The 26,930-nt window shown below is 34.8% G+C and overlaps 2 protein-coding genes across 8 annotated transcripts in view; both read right to left on the bottom strand.

The window, feature by feature from the left end:
* Window positions 1-12,622: 12,622 nt before the first annotated feature.
* Window positions 12,623-16,655, bottom strand: LOC143230622 (uncharacterized). 7 transcript variants are annotated; one of them, XM_076464479.1, is made up of 2 exons: window positions 16,500-16,655; window positions 12,623-14,108 (listed from the first exon to the last, which is right to left on the bottom strand). In XM_076464479.1, exon 2 carries the CDS (start codon window positions 14,082-14,084, stop codon window positions 12,969-12,971), a length of 1,116 nt encoding a protein of 371 aa, XP_076320594.1. In that variant the 5' UTR covers window positions 14,085-14,108; window positions 16,500-16,655; the 3' UTR covers window positions 12,623-12,968. The 7 variants fall into 7 exon arrangements, with proteins under 7 accessions (XP_076320594.1, XP_076320591.1, XP_076320595.1 ...); XM_076464476.1 differs by having other exon boundaries at window positions 12,623-14,145; window positions 16,500-16,622; XM_076464480.1 differs by lacking the exon at window positions 16,500-16,655 and adding an exon at window positions 16,134-16,431.
* Window positions 16,656-20,434: 3,779 nt separating this feature from the next.
* Window positions 20,435-26,930, bottom strand: part of LOC143230621 (calsyntenin-1-like) — a 67,200-nt gene continuing 60,704 nt past the window's right edge. Inside the window, exons 14-16 of the mRNA XM_076464475.1 lie at window positions 25,589-25,772; window positions 24,501-24,673; window positions 20,435-23,401 (exon numbers count right to left, since the gene is read on the bottom strand). Coding sequence (XP_076320590.1) covers window positions 23,240-23,401; window positions 24,501-24,673; window positions 25,589-25,772 — 519 coding nt within the window. The 3' untranslated portion in view covers window positions 20,435-23,239. The remainder of the gene's footprint in view (window positions 23,402-24,500; window positions 24,674-25,588; window positions 25,773-26,930) is intronic.

Below are 26,930 nucleotides of genomic sequence, written 5' to 3'. Positions count from 1 at the left end.
TTGTGGCATTGTTATTATATTTACAGCTAATGAAATAATTTATTATTATATATTAAAAGAATATCAAGTAGGTGCAACATAGAACATGGTAGTCATCGTTATATACGTTAAAACAGCTAATATGGATAGAGAAAGTGCTATGTAGAGGAGCAAAGAAGGTCAAAACGTTGTTCGCTCCTCTACACAGTGCTTTCTCTCCCCCATACCAGCCGTTTTTACATATATAATTTTCTTTACAAGTGGGTTTTCTCGTCATCGTGGATGGTACGCATCGGATGGAAACATCTCACCAAATGTGACATGTAAGTACAGAGTCACTTCATAGGCAATCAGATGATACACTCAATTAATATGTCATATAGGTACAGAGTCACTTCGTGGAATACGGCAATAGTCTGATGAAACACTCTAGTACTATTTCACATAGGTACAGAGTTGCCTAATGGAACATGGTGACGATCAGACATCACCTTGTGGGCACTATAGTATAAAATTTGTAATTACTTCGGTTTTGCCTATCATAACTAGTGTTTAAATAGAAGATTGGTGTAATTTACTCTGGACATTTAATAACTTGCATAAGCCACAACATACTTTAGCTAAAAAATTACAGAAACAATACATTCAGTGTTAAGAGTTTATTACTTATCATTTTATGAATGCAAAGAACCTTGAACAAAGGACTACAGTTGCAGCAAGTCACATTGAAGACCTGACATGTCACCTGAGCAAAGTGATCTGTAAACACAGAAAATATCGAAGGGACAATAACCGTTGAAAGACATCCTATGTAAAGGATAAACACTATGGCATACTGTATTGTAAACACGGAATTGTAACATTGCATAAGTGGTAGTATTAACAATTGTAAGTAGTTTTATAACACGTATAATCCTATACTTTCTGATGATGACTTGTAAGTGAATGCCAGTTTATACTGACGACATTGAAATAATGGAAATGTCTTTATGTGTTAGTAACACATATACTTCAGACTTGTTTGATATATCAAATACTGTCTAGTGATATAATTCAAATATTAGCCATTGGTACAGCCCAACTGATAAAACAGAGCTTGTGAATCAGCATGTTATAATGTTGTTTCAATATCGGAAAACAAAGAGAATATTTAGACATTCATTTACCGATGCAGATTTTATTCAGCTGACAACAGAATATTATTTGTAATCAACTACTTGCCTTTATCGTGGAGTACAACATGGTGGACATAAGTTCTTTAGACCCACACAAGGTTGGCGGTAGTTCACAATAACAACAGATGTTAGTGCTTGAAGATTAGCCTGGGGGCCAAGTGAAACACTTGTCCAACTCTGATAAATACCAGTATTGACTAAAAATGTGGGACCTGAATAGCTAATGTAATCAGTGTGTGAGAGACCTAGAAGAATTTGGCCATACATGATAAAATGTTCTCACAAACAAGTTTTCATGCTTGCTTTTGATAACAGTAAACATATGAATCACTGTTTCTAAACAAAACCTTGTTATTTGAAGCTGCCTCAAAACCTTTACTTTCTCATGAGAGAACATTTCACATGACTATCTGGAGAACATCCAATGTAAGGATTAATATGGAAACCAGTACCAGTAATTTCAACTTCAGGATGTTGTTGCAAGATGGAAATTAATTGTTAATTTTGTGATAAAAGTATAAAATTGGGCATGTGAACAGTAAATCTGGATGTAGTGCCTCTCCACATTTGACCTGTACTGGTGATTTTTCAAAATGACAGACATTTCCAAGAATAATACTTTATATCTTAGAAAGTAACTGGTGTTGAACCTTCAGGCCAATACCTACATAAAAAATTTTTGGGGTTATAGGGTTCAAATGAAACACTATTAAGAGTATCAGACCAGCACATTAACCATTGTTATAGATGGCAAGCCTAAATATGGCCAAAAATTTCAAACGAAACATGTTGTGGAGGCATCGTCTTTTTCTTGAGGTATTTGGGGTCAGAGAATTCAAGTTTTTTTTTTTTTTCAATTACTGTTCCAAAGTGACTGTTATTTTATCATAATGTTTATGGACAGCAAGGTATCTGTTGATCCACTTCAGTTGTCCCATCCTCCAAACCAAACTACAACTGTGAAATAAGTAAATTAAAATATTTAAAGCTAGCCATTATCATTCATATATCTGTCAAGCTTTCTTTTAAACTTACTCTAATTTACTGTCTCCACAACAACTGAAGACAATTCAAACCATTCCATAATTATTGCTATTAGGTATGAAAAATGGTGCATCAACATTATTTATTATTTTTACATTTCTTTAAAAACTTTAATCAGATCTCCTCTAAATTTTCTTTCAAGAGAAAACAGTTTTAAGAATCTTAACCTTTCATCATGTGACAACCTCTCCATCCCAGGTACCATTTTAGTAAACCTCTTCTGAACTCTTTCCAATAATTTAATGTCTTTTTCTCAGGTAAGGAGTCCAAGATTGAACACAATCATTAATCCAGTTTGACTGAACTCCATGTACAAGACCCTCTACTTTTTTCCATCAAGCCACTCTTCCATCATATTAGTTAACCTATCCATCACACCTGTAGAGATAAGCTTATTTACAAGCCTTTTATATAACACTTCATCAAATACTTTCAGAAAATCCAGATAAATGAAATCTACACCCTTAAACTCATCTACAGATGCAGTAATATTTTCAAAGCATGCCAAAAAGTTTTTAAGGCACAATTTTTCCCTTAGTAAAACCATATCCGCTATCTGATAAAATTCTGAACTTTGTAAAATGACTTTGCAAAGTATCTTTTATCAAACTTTCCAAAACCTTTCCCACAGTTGATGTAAGAGTAATCGGCCTATAATTATTGGGACAACTTCTACTACCTCCCTTAAAGATAGGAGTGACATTAGCTAATTTCTAATTTGTTGGTACTTCTCCACTATTCAAGGACTTACAATTGTGGCAAGTGGCTCACATATCAAATCCTTGACCTCCTTTAAAACTCAAGGAAATATTATCTGGCCCAGAAGCCTTATATATCATTCTTTAAACTTCCAATTTTAACAAGTTCAGAATTTATTCAATTGTCTTGTTCAACTTTGTTTTCATCTATCAGTTGTTCAAGATGAGAAATACTGTAGGTCTTCATTAGTAAAAACAGAATATAATAATCCAGCCATTTCATAATCACCAGATACAAGCCTTCCTTTATCAATCTTCAAGGGTCCTACCCCCATCTTAACATTTTGTTTATCCCTAATGTACTTGAACAAATCCTTACTGCTAATTTTTGTTTTCAGTCAATTTTTTTCAGATGTACTAACTTCCTGTTTGACCAACTTTCTTGATGTCTATAATACAAATTAATTTTAATTTCTTAAATTTGTGATGTTTTTCTTTAATTTCATCTCTTATACCCTTTGTAAGCCAACCTGGTTTTTTTAGTTGTAGCTACTCTTTTCTTTCTGAAAATATATTTTTAATATTGAACATTTTTTCTTTAAAAATTTTCCACATTTGCTCATTGTTTCTAAATAATTCAACTGCCCAATTCACAACAGATGATTCTTGTTGCATCCTTTCATAATTTGAAATCAAAACATAATTATTCCTGATTTCCATCACACCTAATACAGCAATGATCACTTATACTTAGTTGTTCCCCAATTTCTACCATCTCAACCATTTTCAAATTAGAAGTCAACAATAAATCTAAAATAACACTATTTCTAGTAGATTTCTTGACTAATTGGTGAAGAAATTTATCTTGAGTTTCTAGAAACCTTCCTCCCTCACGGTTTGACTCTAGCATTTGCCAATCAATATATCTGAAATTAAAATTACACATAATTACGACTTCATTAACAGCTGAAATTTTAATCTCACTGTAAAGTTTCTCACTAATTTCATCCACTACCAAAAAAAACCAAATGGATTATCTCCTTAATATTCTCAACTTCAACAGGATATAACTCACACTTTACACAAAGAGCCACTCACCCCTATCGTCGCTGCCCTGTTCATATTAAATAACCTACGACCATGTATTTAAAATAAAATTTTGTCATCAATTATTCACATTACATCAAAATCCCCTATTCCTACCAGTTCCCTAAAGTCATCTTATTTATTTCTTGTACTTCTGTCATTACAATACTAACAAATTAAGCTTATTTTTATAACTACTTTTATACTGATTTCCTATAGTAAACTTTCCTCTACATCTCAACTTTGTTTCATTTAATTTATCTTTGCCCCCTACTATCTATTCCTTGTTAATTGCTCTTGCAAACACACTAGATCTTTTCCAACTTAAGTGCAAACTATCCATTCCAAAACTTTCCCTCCTCCCACAAGTTCAACCAGCTCATCCTTGCATATTAATTTCAGCTTAGTATTTAGCCTTAGTGGCCAACTCAAAATTTCATCTCCACAATTAATTCTTGGCAGTGTCTCTAACACTATTAATTTAAATGATTTTACCGATCCTTTGTACTTACTCATGCTTATATCATTAGTATCTCCAATAGTTTGTTGTCTACATTAGCCAAGGGCTGAACTCTATTGCTCAATAAAATAAGGTCTTTACAATTAAATTACATAGTTTTAACCCTAATACTACCCTTTCTAATTTCCTGTATGTCATTGTTAATCTTAGCTGATGCCTTCCTTAAATGTTAAAACTTAAGCTCCTCATGAAGTCCTGTTGTCATTTCTCACAGTTTATGCTTCTCTTTATCTGTTTCATCAACTTTAGTTAGGATGATATCCAACTTTTCATACAACCTCCACATATATAAGAGGTAAATGTAATGTTGTGACTTCTGGTAGTTTCCCAAGTTTAGCTGTGATAAATTATTTAAGGAAAGTAATATTGTTTAATTTTCACTTTTTGACACCAAAATGAAGGCTCTGTACCTCCAAGTTCACAAGTTAGTAAGATATGGGCTGATTTTGTTTCACAAATCATCTCTAATAATGGCAGATGCTGTGTGCTAGTGATCTTGGAAACACTTTTGTTGGAAGTTCTTGAACCCAAAATGCTTTAATCTGAAACCAAAACAAAGACTCTAGGTTCTCTATCATAGTTTTGTCTCTCTTTTATGATCCACCTTATTTAAAAATTGTAAGATGCTGGTCTGATAACACTTGACAATGCTTTACATGAACTATACAATCCCAAGACCTGTGTGTAGATACTGGAATAAAGATTTTAGGCCTCTCAGTTTCTTAGATATGACTTACTACTCTGGGAAGTACGTATCTGACATTTTAAAAAATGGCTCCAACAGGTCAAATCTGGAGTAGCACTATACATAAATTTACCTGTTTGGGCAGATTACCAAGATTCACGCTTTCACCATAAAGTGTAGAATTCTTTCTCCACTCACAGGAATACTTTACTTGATCAATTGGAATAAATCCAATGTGAAGAATGCATGGTTTGATGAGAAAACAAGTTATGGCAATCTCACCTTCAGCATGCTGTTGTGACAATGTTATTTATTCATAATCACTGTCAAACCTAAAAATACAAGATATCCATGAATAAATAAATTATTGAGACAAAGATCTGAGAAAGCAGACATTTCTATAGAAAAGTTAAAAAATTATTTAATGACAATGAAAAGTCAAAGTTATAAAGTGCTTCGTAAGCATATCTTTGAATTTTATTTGAAATATCAAACATCTAAGACCTTGAAAAAAATTTAGGTATTTTCTGGTAAAGATTTTCGATGTAAACAAACCTGATAACTTGACTCTCAGGGAAATGAGCTTTCGTTGGTATCCATACTTGATGTTGTAATTCCTGTCTCATGCTGGTCATGTCACAGTTTGTTTTACTGGTTGTTTCTTGTTAAAATTGGTAATGTGAAGATTTAAATAACGTAATAAATTTGAAAACATTCTGGAAGATAGAACTTGAATAACTAATGTTTACCAAGAGGTTCTATCATTATATCAAACATAAAGTATTAAAATAACACACAATATTTTTTAAGTTATAAAATAATTTACATTTACCATATACACATACACTCCTCTCAAAATGAAGGGAAAACTTCCTGCCATAGAAATATGACGTGCTGCTCCAATGTGAACTACCCTTCCACACATTACAGTGTGCTACTCCAGTGTTAAAGTGTCTCACAATTTACTACAGTTAAGACCCATATATCTGCACAATAAATAATTTATTGCCCTGTTTGTTTCACAAATTACTATTAATAAAGTAATATATTTGACACTGAGAGCTTATTGTATAATGTTATGTACACTAACAATATTTAAAAATCTTGCAGTATTGCCATTTAATTTTGGAAGTTTTTAAAATATAGAAAATTCAAACATATAAAACACTTAAATGGCTACAAGTGTTATATTTCCTGATTTTTTGGTATGTTAAAATAAAAAGAAAGCACGTGGTACAAACCTAAGATGTGGGTTGGTGAATGGAAGTTACACTTTTGTGTATAATTTGTATGTCCTTCACTTTGGTGAGGTTTTAAAATTAACATAGACACAAGTATTATATTGGTCTCTCTCATTCTCCTTAATTCACTCTTGCAGGCAATAATTCATTTATGTATGTATGTGCTATTTATAGCAAAGTCACACTGGGTTACCATTGTAAATCTGTGGACCTACCACTGTCCCACCAGGGGGCTGTAACAGCTCAAGTTGTACTTTATTGTGTTGCACAGTCATTCTTTTGGAAGAAAAACTACCTGGAAAACATAATTAAAACAATAGCATATACTTACCTAATTAGTTATGAGCCAAGCAGTTGTACTCATAAGCCACCATTTTGATTCTTCAACAAACTTAAACACAAAGTGCTAGTGAGACCATTACACACTTACCATGACATGGTTGGTTGGTAGGTTGATTTAGTGTTTTATGGCACAAAGCAGCTAGGCTATCTGTGTCGAACGTCCGTTAAAAAGGTAAAAATAAAAAAAATGTACATAAAAACATAATACATAAAAGGAAATGAAGGTAAAACAAAACATCATTGAAAAACAGAAAAAGCATAAAACCAATGTTGACACCTAGTCTACAATATTAAGAGAGAAAGCAGAGTAAGAGAAGTTGTAAAGGACTTTCTCTAGCATAATGGTAATGATCATAACCCACGAGGAAGACTAACAGGTAAGTACAAGAACCACCGTCAGTCACCTGAAGTTGGCCTTTCCAGTCCTGGTTCCAGTTTATGTGTCATAACAGCCATTATCAAAAGGTAAAGTAATAAAAGTTTTAAAATACATGAAGCAAAATCATAATAATAATTAGCCAAATGTCTGGTAAAAAGGTAAAATTAAAGTAGATATAGTAAAATTCATAAAAGGAAATGAAGGTAAAAACAAAACAGCAATTAAAAACATAAATGGCACAAAACCAATGTTGACATCCTGACTACAAAGTTGTAAAGGACTTTCTTTAGCATAATGGTAATGATCATAACCCGCCAGGAACACTAACAGGTAAGTGCAAGAACCACCGTCAGTCACCTGAAGTTGGCCTTTCCAGTCCTGGTTCTGGGTTATGTCATTATGGCCAGTACCAAAAAGTAAAGTAATAAAAGTGTTAAAAGACATGCAGCAAAATTGTAATAACAACTCGCCAGGATAACTAACGGTTAATTCAAATGGATAGTTCAAACAGCAGCGTTAGTCACCTGCAATTGGCCTTTCCAGTCCTGGTATCGAGTTATTTAATGTTATGGCCATTTTCCAAATTCAAATTGAACTAGAGAGATTGAGACTCTTAAAAGGGAACCACAATTAAAAAGGTGTAACAAATAAATATCAAACACTTAAATGACATTAAAAGGATTAATGGCCATTAAAAAACTAAAAACTTTATCAAGGTGGACAGTGTCACCGTCACCAATAACACTTTCTAATGTTACGGACAAATCTTGAGACAGAACATGTTTAAAATAGTGCCATCGTTGAGAGTCGTAACGATGGCAATAAAGTAAAATGTGACTTACAGTGATTTGAGTGTTACACAACTACACACTGGTGCAACAGTTACAGATAAAAGAAAACAATGAGTTAAAAACTGTGACCAATGCATAGTCTAGTTAGAACAACTTCCTCCTTCCGAACCTTACGGAAGCTAGACGGTCAAAATCCAATATAGGGTTTTATTTGGAAAAGCTTATTGTCGCGTTGCTCACTCCAAGTTGACTGCCAGATGGCACGGAGCCAAGCCTTGAATACAGGACCAAAGTCCATGTACGGAATAGGCACAGTGGTGATAGTGCCAGAGCAGATAGATTTAGCTGCCATGTCTGCAAGCTCGTTCTTGTGAATACCAACGTGGCCTGGTATCCAGAAAGATAGAAGTAGATGTTAATAAGAATTGGGCCAGTGAGTTTTGAATATCAGCGAGAACAGGGTGTGAGCCAATATGAAGCGATTCCAGGGCCAGTAGAGAACTAAGCGAGTCAGTATAAATTATGCAGTTGGAGTACTGCTTAGCTTCAGTATGATCCAGGGCAAGAGATATGGCGTACAGTTCAGCAGTGAACACAGAAGCTGTAGAGGGGATTCTGCATGCAACCACCAAACCTCAACAAAACATGGCAGAGCCCACAGATTCACCTGATTTGGAACCATCCATATAAATTGGAATGGAAAGATTGTTTGAAAGATGTTCAGTAAATAAAAGATGGTACTTCCAATCGGGAGTATCTGCCTTTCTCAGATGACTTAAAGAAAGATCACATTTAGGGACTGTAATAAGCCATGGTGGGATGGGTTGACCAGCAGATTCTGCAATGTTATCTAAGGACAGACCCTATTCATCCAATTGCACCTGTATGCGAAGGCCAAAAGGAGCAATGGTAAACCATCTGTTCTGAAAAAGTATGGCCCACTGAGGGAGGAAAACACATCCCTAGGTGGGATGCTTTGGTAAGGAACAAAGTTTTGAAGAATATAGTAAAGACAGTTGCAAACGGCGAAGATGCAGAAGGTTCATGAGATTCTATGTATAAGCTTTGACCTGGGGAGGTGCGGAAAGCCCCAGTGCAGAGTCAAAGTCCTTGATGATGAACGGGGTCCAACATCTTTAAGGCCGAGGGTCTGGCAGAGCCATAGACCATTGATCCATAGTTGAGTTTCAATCGAATAAGAGCATGATATATCTCTAACATAGAACATCGATCCGCTCCCCAACTGGTGGTAGAGAGGACACGAAGGATGTTCAGTGCTCTTGTGCATTTAACCCGTAGCTGCTTTAAGTGTGGTATAAAGGTCAGCTTACGGTCAAAGATAAGCCCCAAGAACTTGGTCTCAGGGACCACTGGCAGTGAAACTTCACCAATACAGAGTTCAGGATCAGGATGAATACATGTTGGTGGCAAAAGGGCATGTAAACAGTTTCAGAGAGAGAGAGAAATTAAAGCCGTTTGCCGTGGTCCACTTCAGTACACGACTGAGGGCAATTTGTAGCTGCCGCTCAATATATCTCATGTTCGACGACTGACATGAGATTTGAAAGTCCTTGACATAGAGCCTGTTCGCAATAGTGAGAGGGAGTTCTTCAGTGATGGCATTAATCTTTATATTGAAAAGTGTGACACTCAAAACACATCCCTGAGGGACCCCTGGTTCCTGTAGAAAAGAATGGGAAAGTGTCAAACCCACACGAACTTGGAATCTCCTGTCCATTAAAAATTTTTTAATAAACATGGGTAAATGGCCACGTAACCCATATATATGGAGGTCTCGCAAAATTCCATACCTCCACGTTACGCCATAAACCTTCTCAATGTCAAAGAATATTGATACAAGATGTTGTCATTTGAGAAAGGCTTCTCTGATTGATGTTTCAAGTCGAATAAGGTGGTCCGTGGTGGAGTGCTGTCATCGGAACCCACACTGGGTGAGCGAGAGGAGGTTGTTTGATTCGAGGAACCAAACAAGACGAGCATTAACCATCCTCTCTAAGGTCTTACAGAGGCAGCTCGTCAAAACAATTGGACGGTAGTTTGAAGGAGTCTTGGGATCTTTCCCAAGCTTAGAGAAAGGTAAGATAATAGCCTGATGCCAGGCATTAGGAAAAACATTTTCCTGCCAGATCCAGTTAAAAACAATTAGAAGAATATCAAGAGAAGCAGGAGAGAGATAGCACAGCATGTATTAGTATACATCATCAGGTCCAACAGATGTACTGCCAGACCAATGAAGGGCCATTTTCAGTTCCACCAGTGTAAAGAGACGATTATAGTCAAAGAGACAGTCAGTTCGAAAGGAAAGAGGTGAACGTTCTGCCCGAGTCTTGATGGCCAAGAAGGTGGAGGAACAAGCAGAAGTCCTAGATACCCGTTAAAAGCTTTCACCTAGAGTATCCGCGATGCTCCAGACATCAGCCACCTTTTCGCCATCAGAGAGTAAAATCGAGAGGGGGACAGAATTGTAGTGCCCACTGACCTTTCGAATCCTGCCCATATGACTTTAGAACTGGTGATAGAAGATATGCCTGTTGTGAACTTAATCCAAGATTCCTTCTTGCTTTGACGTCTTACCCACCTAGCATGTGCACGGGCCTGCTGGAAAGCGATGCAGTTTGAAAGTGTGGAATATTTACGGAAAGTATCCCAGGCCCGTTTTTGAGCCTTCTGTGCCATGCGGCAAACAGGATTTAACCACAGACAAGGATATCGTGATAAACGTGTTGAAGTTTTAGGAATACACTGAGCAGCTGCTTGTATAATACAGTCAGTTATTGCTGCCACACAGTCGTCTATTGATGGCTGACAGATGATAGCAGGATCAAGTTCTGCAAGAGCAGTGAAAGTGGACCAGTCTGCCTGATCCAGGTTCCACTGGGGCACGCAGTAAGGGTGGCATTGGCCATGGCAAGTCTCTCTCAAAAGTATAGGAAAATGATCACTGCCTAGTGGATGGTTGTCAACCTTCCATGAAAAATGGGAGAATAATGAAGGGAAGCAAACCCAGAGATCAATAGTGGTAAAGGACTGACTAGGTGCGTGAAAATAAGTGGAAGAACCAGTATTGAAAAGAGAAAGATTGTGATCAGAGAGCATATGCTCTACAGAGCAAACTCTCCAATCAATAACAGTACTTCCCCAGAGGAGATGATGTCCATTAAAGTCCCCAGGATTAGAAAGGGAGACGGCAACTGTTCAATGAGAGCATCAAGATCTGATTGATCATATGTCTCTCCAGGTGACAGGTAGAGAGAACAATGATGGTATGACCCAAGAAAACACTGATGGCTATGGCCTCCAAGGGTGTGTAGAGTGACAAAGACAGGGTGGACACATGCTGATCAACCAACAGTGCCACCCCTCCATGTACTCGTCCATTACACAGTCTGTCATTTCTGTACACTGAGCATGTGTCAGGGAACCACGACATGATGTTTTTGAGTGGCCGAACCTCTGACAGTGGAAACATTGGAGAGGGTTTGGAATGTATGGCCGTACCCTGCAATTTAGATAACTTGACTTGATGGTGGCAGGTGCACGTGGTGATGTAAATGTTCAAACGAGGATATTTGTTGGCAGTGTAACTCCATTTTTGCAAGTGGAGATGCGCCTTACTGCAGAAACTCCTTGAGTGGAGAAACCAGCGAGAATCTCTGACTTGGAGACATTCTTCAAATCCCTCTCAACAATAACTCCTTGTGATTAATTCAAAGTAGCATAAGGGGTAACCTCAATAGGTACATCCCCAATTGCCTTTGAATTCAAGAGGAGTTCACTGTGTTGGGATGTGAATGTTTCAACCAATATGTCACCAGATCGAAGCTTCTTTACTGACTTTGGAGAGCCAGCAAGTCCCTTCTGAATAAAAGAGGGGGACATTTGCCCTCAAGATTTTTCTGAAAGAGAATGTAATATAAGAAAATGAGGTACATGTGTTACAGATGAAGATTGCTGCTCAGAGCCTTAAAGACGTGGTTGTTTACCTATTGACTGTTTTTTCACTATTATATTTAAATTTTTCGTAGGAGGATCCATTTCAGTACCCACTGACCCCACCCACCATGGAGCCCTATGAGGGGATGCATTACACCACGTACAGGAATCCACATCGAGGGGTACCATGACATAGTTGAATGTTCTGATTTTTATATCAGATACACATCCAAGCACTTAAGATCTCATACTTCCAGCTTTCTTCAAATGAAAAACAATCTAGTAGATAGAAAATTAGGGTCATGTCTTAATGCAAATATCTAATCAGAGGTAGCAGATTTGAACTTATGATACAGAAAAGTGCCCTTAATATCGGACGATCACTACATCAGAAGTTTGTGTAAATATGAGATATTCTAACCACCACAGAAAATATGTGGCAGTGACCACAAGAAAGTATCCTGAACCTTGGTGAATCATTACCAAAGTATTCCATAAAAACCCTAATCTTGTAAACTTGAGAGAGAAGGTACTGATATTGTATATAGTGTTGTCAAGTGCAGAGCACTTCACAAAAGAATGATAGTTATGGTTACCCTGGCAACAACAATCACTAATGATTATGAATTTAAACATTTTGAATTAACTTCTGTTATTAATCACTTCAAGGTTTAAGTAATTTATCACTATAACTTTTAGTTTATTTTTCCACATTGAAGATAGCCTTGTTGGGCTAAAACATCTTTATTTACAGGTCTGTATTAACAGTCAACTTTACATGCATTTCCAGGAAGGTATATTACATTTAACACACATAGTTTCAAAACCAATCATGATAAATCACTTGTATATGCTGATACAAAAATAGTGCCTGTAGGTTCATGAATCACACAAAAATTTGTATCACAGATATGGTAATTTCTATTGAGGCATTAAAACTGGACAAGTTCTCTATTAGACTGTTTAAGAAAAAATGTTCTGCTGTTTTTTATGCCTGTCTCTGTTAGAAACACACACAGTTTAGACACACTGACTTTTCAACTCTCATGTTGCTATGGTGTTTTCTCTCCACAGCTAAGCAGCATTCTCGGTTTGTTCTTCATACGCTATATCTACAGGGAATATCTGGAAAGTCTGTTGTGATGAGTTCCCTGTTGGGCTGTTCAGTGTTATATTTTCAAAACTAAGAAGCTGTGTTAACACCTGCCTTAAAGCCGCAAGTCCTCGACACACAATTTCAGAATCTTGGTACCACTGACGTGCTTTTTCTTCATTTTGATCACTAGGCACTTCAACAATAAGCCCTTCCTGGGGCAAATAGAGAAGCAGATTATTAGAATTGGACCGAGAGTCTGCTAATACACCCACTGACTGGGAAGTAGTACCAGACTTTGGTTCACCAGACACAAGCAATTTGGATACTGGGATTGCCACTACAGTTTCTTGCTGCTGGGTCGGTTCTGAGGAGTTTGTGGCAGAAGTGGCCAGTAAAACTTGCAAGGGGCAGTTTGGGTCTGCCATCGCCACTGCATTTGGGGTAACACCTTGGATATGATTTAATGCATTTCCTAAACCTGCCAAGTTCATATCTTGTAAAACAAGTGTATGTGCTGAATGATCAGGCTGCGTCTCCACATTTACAGATGGTGCTAAAACTGTCTGAAGAACAGTTCCCTGGTTAGGAAGAGCACTGTTGGCAGGAACTATTAATGTCTGTACTTGCTGGCTGGACTCTGCAGTACTGTCATTAACAGGCAACAAAAGCGTCTGGAACTGTTGGATATCATTTCCTCCACCATTACTAGGAACTAAGATAGTATGAACTTGTCTCCCAGCATCAAGTACTGAGCTACTATCTGACAAATAAACTGTATGAAGTTGTCCTCTGGGACTTACAGAAGAGCTGGCCATGGGAAGAAGTACAGCCTGAACACGGCCACTGTTCACTGGCACTACTGTCTGCATGTTGGGAGTAACCACGTGGTACTGTTCACCTGGAAGAGGTTCAATATCACAGCCACTGGCCTCGGTTGGAGGGACAGAAACAAGAGTTGCCCCTTGGGCCGAGAAGTTGGGTAGTAGAAGTTGGCTGCTAACTGGAAGGGTAAAGAGGGTATGACCTGTGACTGGTTGTTGTACAAGCATCGGAACTTGATTTACGTTTAGAGTAAGTACTCCAGGGGGAGCCATTATTCTTCCTCTGTGCACATATTTCTGCTTTCACAAAAATAATAGTTTATCAATAAATATCCTGTAAAAGAAAAATGTCATAACAATCTGTACATGATATACAACAAGCAATCATAATTTATTAAGAATTATAAAACAGGCAAAATAAATAAAATATTATATTTCAATACTCTAATGTAAACACAACTAATAATAACACAAATAAATATTCTGTATTTGAAAGTCCATCATCATCTTGAAGAATAAAATATTTTCCACTTCTTCAGTTAAAATTAATTTTCAGTAAAAAGTAAACTACAAGCTAATAAACAGGGTCATCATTTTAAAACATATATCTGAAACAGTAGTTTATCAAGTTAGGATTTAGGTTTGTTTTGCATTTAGAGGTAAAATAAAAGACTTGACACATCATGTAAATGTTTATTAAGATAAATGTTAGTTATTTCTTGTCAAGCACAAAGCTACACAAAGAGTTATCTGTGCTCTGTCCACCACAGGTACTGAAACCTGGTTTTTAGCAGTACTAGTCCACTGAGGGGCTTTTGATAAATGAAGATGTAGTTTACATAAATGTTTTATGTGCATAAAATATGTTTGCTTTACAAAATTGTTTATAAAACAGACCTCCACTACAAACTACAACAGTATGTTTAAAAAAATATGTATAACTAAATATTTCAAAAGTGCAATGACTTACAGTATTCTTCAGACCACATAAAGTTTACATTCAAAACTTATAAAATGAACTACAAAGAAATACATGTAGAAAAACAAATTCTCCTCACTTTTCTACAAACAATAAAGTTTTTTTGCTTTCTAAACTATGATGTGTCTAAGTGCTGGTTGAGCCTATAAAATGTACTTCAGTTAAACTTGTAACAATTCTCAATATATTCAGTAACACTTGAGATAAAATGGACAAACAGCTTTAATGAAAATGATCAACATTCATTCAGGTGAAAAATGGAGTACCCTAGAAAAGTTTTAGTTTTCTAAGTGTCTCTATTATAGATCATGAAACCTGTAACCTACCTTCATGGTAAACCAGTAGCTGTATTATACATCAAAAAACCTGTAACCTACCTTAGTAATAGAACAGTAGCTGTATTATACACCATAAAACCTGTAACCTACCATAGTGGTAGACCAATAGCTCTGTTATACAGAATGAAACCTATAACCTACCTTCGTGGTAGAACAGTAGCAGTATTATGCATCATGAAACCTGTAACCTACCTTAGTGGTAGAAAAAGAGTTGTATTATACATCATGTAACCTGTAAACTACTTGTTTGAATGACTAGTTAAACTATAAATCATCTTGATGTCAAAAAGTGACAATCAACACCCTTTCATAGCTTAGATGCAAAAAATAAATGTATTTGTTCTTTAAAAAGTATAAATTTAGGATTAACAATGGACCCTATCCCCTATACGTAAAAATTTATACACACACACACACACACACTTGTGTATAGTGAAAATGCTTCAATCTCATATAATCTGCAAGTTCTACTGATTCCATGATTATGATACTAAAAATCTATATAAGTGAACCACAAAACATATTATTTACATTCCTTTCTTCATTTTGACGAGTTTTCTATAATATCAGGTAACATGAGAGTTCTTATATTCAAATTTCAATGCCCTAACATAGACTTCATGTATTACAAAAGTGTTGTGTTATGTAATTTAATATAAACATCAGGATATGTTTGGTCTAAAATTACAAAATCTAAGTTACAAAGCATTAAGATTATATAATATTAGCGCTAAACCACATTTATCTCTTGAGTCCTAAGGAATGGTTTTAATTTAACAAGTCCTAAAAATAATTATAATAATGTGTCACCGATTACGCATTAATATCAGTTGAAACTTTAACACACTGACTTGGGGCCCTGAAAGTGAAATGACGTTTGAGTTTAAGCCTAGTTTAAAAAATTTACAATTTGTTTTAAAGTCAAACTAAGAACAACTTAAATACGTCTTGGCAGATAAATTTTAACGTGATCAATATTCAACTCAAAAAGTAAAATATTCATACTTTGTGAAAAATATATCACCCTTCACAAAACTGACACTGAAATACCTGAATAGAAAAAACCTACAGTTAATTATATGGAACTTTTCAGTAATAACATTAAGTAATGTTAAACCACTCAACGCTGGGTGCCCTTACGACACGAAAAATGTCGAACTTCATTTTAATCTAACTTTTAAGCATCAACGTTATTTCCTTAGGTTTGACTTTAACAAGTTCGTGCACTTTTCACACACTAAAAAAAAGTAACTGTTCATACTTTTCTACGAATTAAATATTGCTACAACATATAAACAATTATTTATATAACACTTGAAAATAAAAATACTTTTTTCTTTTTTTGAGTTTTGTCAAGAGTATTAGACTTACCTTTTAAAAACCAGTTTACTAAACAGGTTGGGGTGGCGCCGTAATACAATGTGACGTTCGACCACATTTTTACGATATAGAAGCATTTATATTATTTACATATTACTAATTTAATAATTTGCTTCATATAAGTAATATTGCTCTGTACTGATACCAAACTTTCCAATATGAAAAATCAATCCAAATTTCATTTGTCCTCGGAAAGATTATATTTAAAATATGTATTTTCATTACTTTTCCTTAATTCTCTAAGGTAACCATTTTATTATAAAGGTACGAGACATAATATTGTTGTTATTCTAAAAATATAATATATTTCTGCTGAGAAAATTTTTGAACTGACCGATTACTTTCTACTTATATGTGTTTGTCAAAGAAATGTTTAATAGGGATATCACGACTTTGTACAAATGTTAATAGATACGTATTAAAGTATGTTTGAATAAATCGCAGAGTCAGAATGACACAACATTGGCACCTGTGCATTATAAAACTGTCTTCCTCACTATTAGCTCAACAAATGTATATCAAATAATAAAGGTGGATATTTTAGATAAGTAAAATTTAAATGAAAATAATTTAATTCGTAAATTAATAAAGCTCATGACTGACGAAATGATATCATATTTAATAGAGTTTCTTTCTTTTTTTAAAAGATTTAGTTTAAAAATATTACTAATTCTAGCGCTATATTAAAAACGAATGCAAAAAACGTGGCGCAGCCTGGCACATGGATTAGTATGTACTAAGTAGTTTTATTTTTCATGTTTTTTTTTTCCTTATGGGAGATGTTATTATCAAAAATAACACTTTAAACTTTTTAAGTTGTATAATTATTTGTTGAGCGATACGATAACTGTTATTATTCGGCAATAAAGAAACATTGTTGAATAATTTAGAAGATGGCTCCTAGAAAATTAGCCATTATCTAGAGAACTACTTTTTAGCTAAGCCCAAAATATGGCAAGACGTATTCTGTGGAATTTAGTAGGTCGTCAGTTTTTCGAAGTATTTACATAAAAGTAATATTACACATCTTGATAAAGTTTTCAGTTTTGACGAAATAACAGAAATCTTAATGTGCATTGCAGTACTTACCAATTCTCATTATTAAAACAATAAATAAAGCAAACATAAATAAATATTTGAAGACGTCTTTTAAGTGAATTTCGATTTTTTACTCATAGTTAAAAACACATACACACTATAATCATGTCTCCCAGTAGAATAATGGCATGACTGTGGACATACAATGCTAAAAATTAGGTTTCAATATCCGTAGTGAGCATTGCGTAAATAGCCCGTTCAGTGGCGTGTTTAGGCAGGGGCAAGAGGTAGCTTAGCTCCAGGACCCATGGTCTCAATGGAAGCCCACTGATAATTTTATTCTGTGTAAAATTACAAGAGATGTGGGTCTCAAAAAATCATTAGGCCCTGGGCCCACACAACCAAGCCCGTTGTGTTGCTTTGTGCAAATAGACTATAATAATCGGCCCGGCATGGCCAAGCGTGTTAAGGCGTGCGACTCGTAATCTGAGGGTCGCGGATTCGCATCCCGGTCGCGCCAAACATGCTCGCCCTTTCAGCCGTGGGGCGTTATAATGTTACGGTCAATCCCACTATTCGTTGGTAAAAAGAGTAGCCCAAAAGTTGGCGGTGGGTGGTGATGACTAGCTGCCTTCCCTCTAGTCTTACACTGCTAAATTAGGGACGGCTAGCACAGATAGCCCTCGAGTAGCTTTGTGCAAAATTCCAAAAAAACAAACAAATTATAATAATCGATCCTTATCCGATGAGTGGGTTAAACATCAAGTAGATATTTTAATTTTTATTAGTTATACGACGTTTAAAAAACAAAACAAGCTTATGGAACACAGCATAAGAAAATAAATGGGTTGAAATGCAGCTAAGTCGTTCTATTACATTTTCTGTAGGCTATTAACTAAAACATTAGTACGCATGATTGCAATCATTAAACAAGAGCTTTCAATCATTGTCAGAATATTTAAATACTGTAGTTCAGCGTTAACTTCACGGATTTATGAGGCTAAAATCTCAGACTCAATTCCATGCAGTGAATACAGTGCCGATTGCTTAGTGAGTGACTTGTCACAAACACAAAGGTTTTTTGTTTTGCTTTTGAAATTCGCGCAAAGCTACATGAGGGCTATCTGCGTTGGAAAGCAGTATAAGAGGGAAGTCATCACCACCCACCGCCAACTCTTGGACTACTCTTTTTTACTAAGGAATAGTAGGAATGGCTATCACATTATAATGGCTCTACGGCTGAAAGGGTATGTTTGGTGTGACAGGGATTCGAACCCGCGACCCTCAGAATCGAGTCGGGTGCCTTAACCACTTGGCCATGCTAGGCCGTAAGACAAACCTAACATATCGTCCAATAGCTATTATTTTATTTTTTTCGTTCTTGCATGTACAAAAGTTAATTTCATTTTTAGAATTTAAATATTTGGTATAAATGATGCTGTTAACACAGCTCAACATTATTTTTATTCAAATCACATCAAGTACTGATATTTTAAACAAAAATTCTTCTGATTCGCAGTGAAATAAAGAAACAATGAAAACTGGATGTCTCATTGAACAACCAACATGGCCAGGTGACTAGGACACTCGACTGGTAATTCGTAGGTCGCGAGTTCGAATCCTCGTTACACCAAACATACTCGCCCTTTCAGCCGTGGGGGGCATTATAAGTGTGATCAATTTACCCATTCGTTGATAAAAGAGTAGCCTGATTATCTTTGGTGTATCTGAAGAGAAGACATAAAGGAATAAGTTTAAGATTTGGTAAGAAGACAGGCTAGGTGACAGTTTCATTTTTCTAACTGGTTGACTAACTTTTCGAGTAAGTTAGTAATAGAGGTCAGCACTTTATAGTATGTGTATTTTTTTCTTATAGCAAAGCCACATTGGGCTATCTGCTGAGTCCACCGAGGGGAATCGAACCCCTGATTTTAGCGTTGTAAATCTTTAGACTTACCGCTGTACCAGCGGGAAACTACTTTATAGGTGTATAGAGTGATTATTTGGAATTAAGCACCAAACTACAGAATGGGCTATCTTTGTTCTAGTTTCTAGCAGTGCGAGTCTGTAGACTTACTACTATGCCACTGGGAGGCTATAAAAGTATACGAAGTGGTGTTAATGACTTCACGAAAAAAAATGGTGGGTTTAAATTTTTACTTTTCTCAAATGTGTGTGTGGAAGGACAACTGTGAAGGCCAAAACATGTTTTTGTTTTCTGTATTTAAATCTTTGTAGAGTAAGTCAAGTAATCAGTTTCTTTCACACCATGATGTTCGCTTAGACCTAACAGTGCAACAGTACCTTTAGCAACACAGAAAGTGAATATCTTATGTTTCACTATTTAGTGTTGGAAAATAATTACTCCCTGACTTTAATATAAGCATTTTTACACAAGTCTGCACAGACTGGGTTTGTATTTTCATTTTACAGTATTCTTATAACGTCTTCCATTATTCATACTTTCTTTTCACCTAATATTCTCATTCATCTAAAATAATTCTTCAATTCTGGTGAGGATGTATTATAGACAAAAATTTACTTGTGTGAAGAAAACAGAGGTACAGAGACTACTAAATCCAGTGTAAATTGTCGCAAGTCCTTCTGTTAAAAATACAGCTGAAAGTAATGAACAACAAACACAGACTTAAGGGTAAAATGTATTATTTCATTGCAACACTTACAAATATTTCCAAACAGTATATACTTAGATGATGAATATTTGTTTCACTAAAGTTCATGACGTTTGAATTTTTAGATATCAAAGAATTACCTCTAACATTTAACCTAATCTTTTATCCTCAAGAAAAATATTAAATAATTTGTCAAAATTCATTTGACACTTCCAAATTTGAGATTTGTAAAGCCAGTGTATTATTTCTTGTTAGTAAGTTCCTAAAGTTACTTTATTTCTTTCCACAATGTATATACATGCAGTTCGTTTGTTACGTGCCACATTTAAATTCAAAGTTTTAATGCTGTGAGATTCAGTAACTGTTAAATCTTGTAGAAAACAGAAATAATCCTTTAGTTTAACACAAGAAATTATTATTAATTTGGACCTAAGAAAGAAGTCACGTAACATAAGAAATTATTATTAATTTGGATCTAAGAAAGAAGTGATGTAACACAAGAAATTATTATTAATTTGGACCTAAGAAAGAAGTGATGTAACACACGAAATTATTAATTTGGACTTAAAAAGAAGACATGTAATACAAGAAATCATTATTAATTTGGACTTGAGAAATAAGTGATGTAAAGTAAAATATTCTCAGGTGTAAATAAAAAATGTCTGAACACACAAAAATAATTGGTTAAAAACTTTAATACTCAAAGCTAAATTTGAATTTTCTCTTTTTTTTTTTTAAATCTTGGAAAAACATCAGTAAATCAGAAACTCTACAAATTATAAAACCAGTATGATTCAAGTCACTTGGAGCTATCTCGTCCAGTTATTGAAAGGTGTGACCCCTTGAGAAGTAGACCATTGTTCTTGTATATATATATATATATATATATAATTCATTCAAATAAAAACCTAAAATTTATGTATTTTTTTCTGTATTTAAATACTGACTTCAAAACTTTCCCTAGATCTTTTCAACTCTTCACTACTGTCACATTGCTGGAAAGAAACTACTTATTGAAGTATATTGGAAATCAAATAAAAGCTACCCTTTACCCACAACAGAAACAAAACAAAGCATCTTATATTTATTTATTCAATATAAATGGAATGTTTCGCCATTACAGTGTTAGTTACAACAACTTACAAATCACTTTTTTAATTCTTTCGACTCTCACAGTACTGTGTCCCTGAGAGAAGGTTGTGTTTGGAAGTCACGTAACATATGCGAACCATGAAAACAGGTTTGTGTCTTATTACTAATTCAGTGTTATATTACCCAACACATTCTTCACCTATCTTAAAGATTGGGGTAAGAAAAATTTAAAGTTTAGAGAGACATTGATACAGCATCTTACTACCTTGTTGTACATAATGGCATAACTTTTCAACTTGGGTAAAATCTATAGAAGGCTTTAACTTACTTTAACACAATGAGTTTTAACCCAATTTTCATTTAATTTACTTAAGTAAGTTGTGTGTTTGAGAATTAAGATAATTTGTAGCACTGTTGCCTGTATTGATATACACATACATAAGATGGGAATTCAAAACCATAATGAATTTCACAATTGTGTCCCTCTTGGGACTGGATATGAAGTTACCAAGACTGATTCTTAGAGTGCCACACACTTTTTGCAAACAAAACCTTTCTCTTGGAAACATGAGTAACAATAAATGACTGACCATCTGTTTACACACATTAAAGACAAGACAAACAAAAAAATTTCAGTACACGTATTAAATACATCTAAAGTGCTCTGACTATGGCTACATATCTACAACAGAAGAGGTTAGAAGTAAAATGCTTCCACAGTTACATCATGAAAAAAAAAGAAAATAATAAGTACATATGGATATGTTATTCAATTCACTGTGTTAGTAGACAAAATTTCTCACAACATGAACCTTAAACTCTTTTTCTGATAGACCACTGTTAACACAAGCCTAAACCCTGCTTCTACAGAGCACATATCTATTTTTTTGCCTATTAATACAAGTCTAAAACCGACTTCCATAGATCATTGTTAACATAAGTGTATATGCTTCATCTATACAGCATAAACCTAACCTTTCCTGTGTAAACTATTATTAAAACAAACTCAAGAAATATCTTTACAAAATTATAATATTTTTATACACCACTTTTAACAAACCTAAACTGTGCTGCTATATAGCAGTGTTAACGTAAACCTAAGCTGTGCTGCCATAAAGAAGTGTTAATGCAAACCTAAGCTGTGCTGCCATAAAGAAGTGTTAATGCAAACCTAAACTGTGCTACTATAGACCAGTGTTAACGTAAACCTAAGCTGTGCTGCCATAGAGAAGTGTTAATGCAAACCTAAGCTGTGCTGTCATAGATAAGTGTCAACACAAAACTAAATTGTGCTACTATAGACCAGTGTTAAGATAAAATTAACTTATGCTGCCATAGAGAAGTATTAACACAAACCTAAACCTAAACATTGCTGCCATAGACCAGTTAACACAAACCTAAACTGTGCTACTATAGACCAGTGTTAACACAAATCTAAACTGACCCACTGTCAAAGCTTTATGGGAACTGCTTCCCAAGCCTTACATGTAAAGTGGTTATTACACATTACTAATTATACTGATTTTTACAAACAAGGGGGACAGCATGATCAACTGTTGTATGAAGTATTCTTTTAAAAGTATATAAAAAAAGTTTAAGACGTATGCCAAGAACAGTTTAAAAATAAACATAAATTTTTGATTTACACCACTTGAGGAATGTCGAAATGCCAGCAACATGAGCTTAGAAAGTCATTATGGCACAAACTAATACATAAACTTATTAAATGTTTCAAAAAACACTCAAAAAGAAGTACAATTCAAGTAGTGAGAGAACCAAAAGATGCAAACAAACAAAAAAGCGAGCTAATGTTTAGAGTTTGTTTACGTTGAGTCACGTTTCACAGCTGTAAAGGTGTACATAACATCTAACTGCTTTCTATGTAGTATTCAGTATATTGTTTTAATACAATAGAAAGGGAATTAAAACAAAGTGTTTCAAGAGGGGAAAAAAAATAAGCTGATAAAGTTAGAATGAAATGTTGGAGTTATCCCATTCAAGGTCTCGCTCCTTCACTTGTTCAGTTTCTTCCTCAGAACTTTCCCCATCATGGTAGCTGCTACCATCATCTGAACTGTCACTGTCTTCATCTTCCTGTAGGGGCTTAGCCTTATTTGGTTGGTCAATTTGCTAAAAAAGAACAAAAGAGAAACCAACTTTACATTAATGTACCACAAGGCCTACAGGGTTATTGTATCATTAGACCTAGAGTTCATGTACTATTAGGCCTAAATACAGTTGAAAGATTTCGAAGTTTCCACTTAACACTGAAGGTGTAGTTTAGTTCAGTAAAGCTATGCCTTAATGTGACACAAACTTAAGTACTAATAGAAAATGTAACTAAATAATGATAACAGATATGACCTTATTGGCATATCTATCCCACCATGACATTAGAAATAAACATAAGTTCAAGAAATCAACTGAATACAAATATGCAATATTCTGTAACCTGAGAGTTTTTGAAAGGTGGACCTTTCTTCTTCAGGGGAAAGCTGGGAATGTGCTGTTAGAGGAAGTGGATAGGACAATGATGTTTGTTTGTTTTGAATTTTATGTAGAGCTACGTGAAGGTTATCTGTGCTAACCATCCCTAACTTAGCAAAGTAAGACTAGAGAGAAGGCAGCTAGTTGTCACCATTCACTTCCAACTCTTGGGCTACTCTTTTACCAAAGGATAGTGGAATTGGCCTTTACTTTATAATGTCCCCACAGTTGAAAGGGTAAACATGTTTGGTATGATGGTGATTTGAACCCATGACCCTCAGAGTGCAAGACGAGTACCCTAACCACCTGGCCTTGTCGGGTCAGGTAAGACAGTTAGGTAATCTATAATGAGCATGCAGATAGTTTACAAGTGAACCACCAGAGGGTGGTGTGATGAGCAAGTATCAAATGTCTAAAAATGACATCAACTTCTAATAATAAAGTCTTAAAATTAATAGTTCATTGTAGGTTGTGCCTTGAAAGTGTTATAATTACAGGGCATTGTATTTTATATCTGTTTCCATACACTGCACAAAAAATTAAATGATAACTGGTATATACATTACCTTAACTAAAAGAAGTTAAAGCCACAGTTTTTTGGTGTTTTTTTTTGGCAAATTAGGAATCATATGTTTTATCATGAGATCTGAAATGCAAATGGGAGAATATTTAGCCTATACCACATGTAAATGTTTAAGACAACCTTGTCTTAGTTGTTTATTCTGAAGTCATTCATACTTACATCCATTGGATTAACAGTGATTGTGAGGGACGAATCATCCCAAGCCATCTCTTGCTCATCCTCCCGAGATTCCCGAGATCTACGATGGGCTGCACGAATTCGAATCACTCCAAGAACAATCATAGAGACCAGAAAACCTACACATACTACTATGATAACAGTCATAGCATGGCCTGTTGAAAACAATTATAATTACTTATACACTTTCATTGTTCTCACCCAGAACTTAAGATAACATTCTTTCATTCTTTGATAACTTTGTACATAATGTTACATGACTGATATTGTTCCAGAACATTACAAGTTATACAACGAAATCCATAACACTATATAACACAAATTTTGTTCCTGGATAGTATGCATTATTTCCCTTCAAACTTCGCTTCTGTGACCTGGATAATGAAATTTAGAAATTAACCTGTCTTCTATGTAAAAATGGGCAAATTTTCACATTTTCATTAGGTCTGAATAAGACAACATATGAATCAAGATTTACATGTATTTATACTAAGGTTATGCAAAAATTAACAAAAATGTTTAGAAGTGAGAAGTTTTTCAAGATTTGCGACTGTAATGTAAATCACTTTCATGTATCAGCCCCCAAATATAGTCTCCCATCACGTTTTCGTCATATGCTCCCAAGTCACAAAAGCAAAGTTTGAGGAGAAAAATAGGTCTTTTCTATTTACTTTAGGCATAAGCAATTGGGAAATAACACTTTCTGCCCAGGAACAAGAAAAAGGAAAAATTTTCTTACATAGTGTTAAATCACACATATATGCTGGAATCTTTAATACCATACACCCATCAGAATGTTAAATATCAAAAGCACCCATATCATACAAATCCAAGAGAATCCATTACACCCTATGAATCCACTGGAATCCTCAGTATCATAGACATGTCTAACACAAACAAAATATGACATGTATATCTAACAGAATTAAAATGATACATTTGTAAGAATTACGAGGTTTTTGTGGGTAAGAGAACAGTCTGTTTAAACATGTTAAGTAGACAAAACATGAATAGAAATTATGCACAACTGGTAGTTGGAGACCAGAATAAGGCCTAACAGAAGGACATACTTGCAGAGGTTTTTGTAACAGTTTCTCTACCATCCAGTCCATTAGTGTTAACATGTTCTGACTTCACATTTGGATGTTGAATATCCACTTTTTGTTTGTTGACTTGAGCATGAGCAATGTGTATAGGATTGACGTGGTTTTCTACCTCATGACTGGGTTCGGCACGAGGATGGATGACAGTCAACTGAGTAGAAAGCATTAGAATCAGTTATTTATTTTTGGTACTTTCTCTTTTTATACTGCATTAAAATCTTTTATACTAAGATATAGTGAAGCTTAAAGAATAAAAAACTGAAACAGTTATAAACCCAAACACAGTAAATCAAATTACAAGAGCTCTCCACCCCTTTAAGAAAAGTATAACAGAAAATTGCTGATGCTTGTTTTAATTTTGTTTCTTGATTTACTAATTAGCATCATGTGCAATTCTTCTAGAGAAATATCTATTTATATAGTTTGTTTTATTTAAAAAATAACCACTAAACAGTAACAAACTCACTATCTTTGTCATTCTGTCCCTTATGCTTACCTTCCAAAGTAATGAAATGAAAGTTAGAAACCCTAAGTTATTTTAATTGTTGTGAACAGCAATATCATATGCATGTGATTATGTGTTATGTAGCTGTAAATCAAACTGTTGGTTCTTCATTGTTATTTGGTGAGAACTCTAAATGTCAATGAAATCAGAGTTTATGAACAGCAAAGTTGCAAATGCATTCTGGATGTTCAAAATTTGGGTTAGCTTTGGTTTCCTGTCATTTCTGGTGGGCTTTTATAGTAGTTCAATATAACTTTGCATGCAAAAAATTTGTATCAATATTACCTCTATCAAAAAATTAAATACAGTTACAAAGATACCTGTGTTATATGAAGTCTAATTACACAATCTGTGATTCTGGCTCATTATGTGTTATATATCATGTTTATTTTTACAATAATTATGAATTTAATAATACACTACATAATTATATCATTGTTTCTCAATAATATATAATTTTGCTAAATCTACAAGTTTAAACGAAGGAAACTGTATTGCTCTTTTACAATTATTGACTAGAAAACATAACTCTAAAAGAAAAACTACACACACACACACATACACACATATATTACTTCATGTCCTATGAATGAAAAATATGTACACACTCAAATCCAGAATAATTTAGTGCAAGAGATAGAAGACAGGAAAATTTGTTTCAGGCAATTTTAAAAATTACCATTACAGACCAGACAGTTGCTAGTTTCCACCAATCCCCATTACAGACCAGAGAGTTGTTAGTTTACACTTATTACCATCACAGGCCAAACAGTTGTTTGTTGTTTGAGTGAGTGTTTTCTGTGG

Source organism: Tachypleus tridentatus, chromosome 10 (genome assembly GCF_004210375.1).
Source record: "Tachypleus tridentatus isolate NWPU-2018 chromosome 10, ASM421037v1, whole genome shotgun sequence".
NCBI lineage: Eukaryota > Metazoa > Arthropoda > Merostomata > Xiphosura > Limulidae > Tachypleus > Tachypleus tridentatus.
The sequence above is the reverse complement of the archived record's forward strand: the minus strand, read 5'-3'. Positions and strand labels throughout refer to the sequence as shown.